Source organism: Aplysia californica, unplaced genomic scaffold, assembly GCF_000002075.1.
Source record: "Aplysia californica isolate F4 #8 unplaced genomic scaffold, AplCal3.0 scaffold00445, whole genome shotgun sequence".
In the NCBI taxonomy this organism is placed as follows: domain Eukaryota; kingdom Metazoa; phylum Mollusca; class Gastropoda; order Aplysiida; family Aplysiidae; genus Aplysia; species Aplysia californica.
The window spans coordinates 363,955-368,983 of NW_004797715.1; the positions used below are offsets into that span (position 1 = coordinate 363,955).

General features: G+C 39.5%; 1 protein-coding gene across 2 annotated transcripts in view; it reads left to right on the top strand.

Annotated features, from left to right (window-relative positions):
* Window positions 1-1,546: 1,546 nt before the first annotated feature.
* The window catches only part of LOC101852715, a 19,839-nt gene continuing 16,356 nt past the window's right edge, over window positions 1,547-5,029 (top strand). For both annotated transcript variants that reach the window (XM_005104993.2, XM_035971492.1), the window contains exon 1: window positions 1,547-1,701. In XM_005104993.2, coding sequence (XP_005105050.1) covers window positions 1,554-1,701 — 148 coding nt within the window. In that variant the 5' untranslated portion in view covers window positions 1,547-1,553. The remainder of the gene's footprint in view (window positions 1,702-5,029) is intronic.

A 5,029-nucleotide genomic window follows, 5' to 3' on the forward strand; every position in this document is an offset into this window, starting at 1 on the left:
GTGAACAGGTTTTGAGATTTTACCAATAACTCACAACGCCCGAAAACTGATGAGCGTCTGATTCCACAATGTCGTACACACCTACTGTTTAGTTAGACTTGTGTTTGGCTTTGGTCGTAATTCTGGTTTCGGCTATAAGGTGCTGTAAGAGACGCAGGTCTTCAAAGGTTTTCTTAGACTTTTGCTTTGTTGACTTGATTATGGTTTCTGATTTGACGTAGCCCTACTCAACAAAAGACCCGCCCAACAGCTTTGTGATAATACTTTCGACAAATGTTTTTGGGTACTAAGCTGGTGTTTGAACTACTCAAGTGACGCAGACGTTGCTTCAGACAGCGTCACAGGAACACAGAATTTAACATAATGTTCAAAGCTTTTTTATTACCTCTTATTTGTTTCCCTTCTCTTTTCGGGTGTGAAAAGATAATGGTGTAAGCGCATTTAAGAAAATTCAATGTAATAGAGTTTCTTCTGTTAACAGCCTTCTGGGTACTCATTAGTAAGTATTGTCTGCGATCTGGTAATTGTACACAGAAGTACACGACTGAGAAAACTATTTTTAGAAAAAGTTGTTTCAGGTTTCGGTAATTGCGAGGGACTCTTCTGTGTGTTTTTGTTTTTGTTTTTTTTGTCTTTTTTTTTTTTTGGGGGGGCACACATTGTAATTTGTTTGGCTTACCCTTCAGAAAATAGACAGTGAACTTAGACAGTGAACTGCGCTCCAGTATTTATCATTTGCCTTAAGACTGGATTTACATGCAAAACACAAAACCAGTTCCCTATTTGTTTTCTGATAAAATGTTGGACCATAAACTACCGTTATACTTTTACTCTTTCTTGTCTAGACGAACTTGTTATGCGACTCTTACAATCACGGTATTGGGACGCCAGCATTGTCTACACGACACCGGCAAAAACACCATGGTATTTCAAACTGCTTGACCTAGTGTGCAGCGTCCTGATGGCGAGGTGGGGGGGGGGGTCATAATGAGCTTTTAGTAATGCAAGGCTGCTAGTGTTCACCTGAAATCTGAACTAAAGATAATGTGTTCAAATGTAGGCTTCATTACTCTCCAATAGACACACCTTGTGTTATTTAGGAGGCAGGCTCCAATCCCTGATGTAAGGGCCAACCCATGCTGAGAGGGAAACGAGGTCCCAACAGAAAGCACCAGATACTTGATAAAAATTCTCCACAAACGGGAATTGAACTTGGGTCTTCTGCGTGCGACGGGGAATTGCCGAACTGCTACACCACCTACGGCGGTCTTTTCCTGTCGGTTTAGTCTGAATTAGGTTCACGAGACGCACGTCCATAGGATAACAGTCAAGTAGCGTATAGAAAAGCAAAGACAGACAGACAGAAACAACAGAGGATAAGAAAAGTAAAGGGAACAGAAAAAAATAGCATGTCTTGTTCGTTGAGATGATAATAAAAGATAGCATTTGTATAGCGCATATCCCCGCTCAACAGCAGGCTCTATGATAGGCAAAGACGTTGGACCATAAGCTACTATTATACTGTTACTCTTTCTTGTCTAGACGAACTTGTTATGCGACTCTACAACCAAAGTATTCGGACGCCAGCACTGTATGCACGACACCGGCACCAACACCATCGTCCACTCGGAGGCCGAGTGTGTGTGTCAGAGGTGGACACACTGGCAAACATGGCAGCCATCTCTTCTCTCGTCGAAACACGTGAGTCGTGGTTTGCTTGGCACTAGTAATAATCGTAGTAATATATTTTGAAAGCTGACTCCTCCAAATTTCTTATAGCTAAAGGCTCTGAAGCATAATGATAATATTTTTTAAAGTCTGGTAAGTTGTTCGTGTGTCTTACATTAGTTTGTTTCTTTATTTGCTGATTTTTTAAAAAATATTATCGTTCTGTGCCTTTATCACCAAATGAAAATTTATAGAGTGAAGTTGAACTCAGGCCCATAATCCCCTTGCCAGTGATAACACTATGAAAATATGGGGGCTCCAGTGGCTAAGTAAGTAGTGAGTTTGGACTCAAGTAATGTCAAGCAAGTGTCAGTGACACGGGGATCAGATGGGTGGTCACTAGGGTGTGTCCTTGAGCAAGACACGACAACCCTAGCTCAAAATACAGGGCGCTGCAGTGGCGACCGACAATGGCATGTTTGTAAATATTCTGTATTTGTGTAATATTGTTTACTTAGAATCTCTGTATGTATTTGTGCATGTATTGATGTATGTATTTAAAATAATGTATGTATGTATGTGTATGTATGTTTGCCATTGTAAACCAAAGTGCCCTTCTGGGACAAATGAAAGTGTAATCTATATTTTTTATTTTCAAAATTATTTTCTACCCATATTTCGCATGGGGTTTTTTTCTTCGTTTTACTGAGCTTTGAAAGGAGGGAGAGATTCGCTCAAAGACCAACCTGTTTTTTTGACAGAATAGCGAAAACAACAACAACCAAAAGATAAACAATTTTTTATTTTATTCAACACCTTTAAGGTCCATCTGAAAACACATTTCAGTGTGGATTTTACTTTTTTTTAAATTGAATACGGGCACAAAAATGTACATTTGCGATTTTTAAGGACTCTCAAGCTTTGAAAATCGCGATATTTGGCAACCATTTTCTGTCTAATTTTACTTCTGAAACCAGTTGCCCCCAACTCCGCCATTTGCAAATATCTCGACTTCTTTTCATTATATATGAGCATTTTTTTACCTAAAGCAAGACAAATAAACAACCTCTTAAGTGATACCAATAACTGTCCAAAAACTGGCGAACACCTGATTCCACCGCGTCGTGACCCAAATCATATGTGATTGTGCCATATTTATTGCGTTTTTTACAGTAAGGTCTTTTTTTCCTGCAACTGTAACTGGTAACACAACATCATTAAATAATAGAACGGTTGAACGTATGCAAACGTTAGGTTTATGCACAAGTGTAAAGAATCCTCTTTCATCCTCTGTTTTAGCAAGGCGTTGTTCGATGAGAATGTTTCAAACAACAGTGTGGACATTGGTAGATTCCATCTTGTACGTTGTAACAGAACGATGTACTCAAATAAAGAACGAGCTTGATGTGTGTGTGGGGACGAGGTGGTGCCATCGCAACAGAATTTATGGGAAACTTCATCTGTGTACTCCTGACATTGAATGCCCCACGATTGTTATACACCCATACTACCTCTGTACCGATGGGATTTGTAAAGATAACAACCAACATTGTCTATATTCCTCAATAATATGTTGAAAATGCCGAAGACACCATGGTCAAAGTAACTTGTAAACTACAGTCTTTTTGTCTGGACAGTGATTGGGGATTTTGACAACTATCCTTAACTTCTGCCATCCCCACTTCTATTATCTATTTGTGGTGGCCGAATTTTGCTATTCAAAAGGCTTTTTAATGGCTACATCGATCGACATGCGGTTTTCGCCAAAAGATTCTTTAAAATATTCGCCAGAGCATGACGCCCTTGGTTTTTTTTTCAGTGTTGCTATGGTTTTGCTGTATAAAGCTAAATTTCTTTATTTCGCCGATCGCTTTTGTAGGCTGACACTTCTATCTCTGTAATTTTAGAAAATCCGGAAGTGATATTTCGCGGGGCGCATTTTTTTTCTTCTGAGAGTATAGATCTAGACCTTATAATTACGACTTTTAGTTGATATTAAAGCACCGATCATTCCTTTCATCGAAAGGGGCGCAGCTAGTTCAATCAATAGATAAACGTACCAACCGACGAGAACAAAACAATTACCTATGTTATGCAAATTAGCTATCAAATGCTTACAAATGTATTTATCTGCCTTCTATTGGAAACTCAGACCATTGTATAACTCTTTTATTACCAATATGTATGCAATAGATGCAGTTGAAAAGGGGGACCTACCTTCCAAGTAGACTCCAGGCCTCCAACATACTTAATCCCGCCCTGCCAAAGTATGAACCCAAACTTAAATTATAGTCTAAGCCAGTTAAGGAAAGATGTCTCCATCGGGACTGAAGAAAGCAATAAAAGTTTCAATGGATTCGTTAAATATACAAACTGGAATTCTTTAAAAGTTTCTTGTAATAGTATTGGTGAAAATAATTATGTGAGACGATCACCGGTTTCATCAGTTTTTGTGAAGATGGCGAGATACCACTCTCTTAGAAATGCGCCGAAATCATTTCTGTTCCAAAGAAACAATTAACACAAAATTTGAACAACCTGTTATCATCTGCGGCTTTAACACCAGTCCTCATGAACTGTTAAGAAAACCTAGCTCTGGAAAAACTCAGGAAATCAACAGACAATATGCAGAAAACTGCTATTTAAAAAAAAGGTTCTGGACCGGGAAACGTAGGGGTAGGGTGGGGGTGGGGGATGAAGAAAGAAATCAAAATATGCTTCAGTATATTGATATGTGCAACAATGTAATTTAGGAAAGCACACGCGTGCAGCAGTTCTGATATCATTCCCTGTGGCAACAGATACACCATGAAAGTTCTCCTAACCAGATGTGATCACGGTAAAAAAGCAAAAAAACTTTTGTGATCCTTGTATAATTTGAGAAAATTACACTCAGCACAAATTCAGCAACACGAAATCTAGTAGGCACGAACAGATCTTTGCACATACGTTGAGTAGATTTTCATAAGATCAACTAGAGGTTGTTTTGTAGTAGTCGGTTTCATGTTCTTCTTGTGAAGAACATAATGCTCGAGTAAACACAGACACATAAACACAAAAACTGACATACATGCTTAAACTTTTACATACACTTGTGCACAAGCACGGACACACGCACACACACACACACTCACACACACGTGCGCGCGCACGTGCGCAAACACACACACACATAGACACACACAAACACACCCACATGCACACACACAAACACACACACATACACACACAGACACATGCATGCACACAAGTACACACACAGCGAGAAAAATACACTCACATACGCAGACACAAATCAACGTGCAAACGCACACGCACGCGTACCGTACTGCACACGCAAGCACACACCACACACACACAC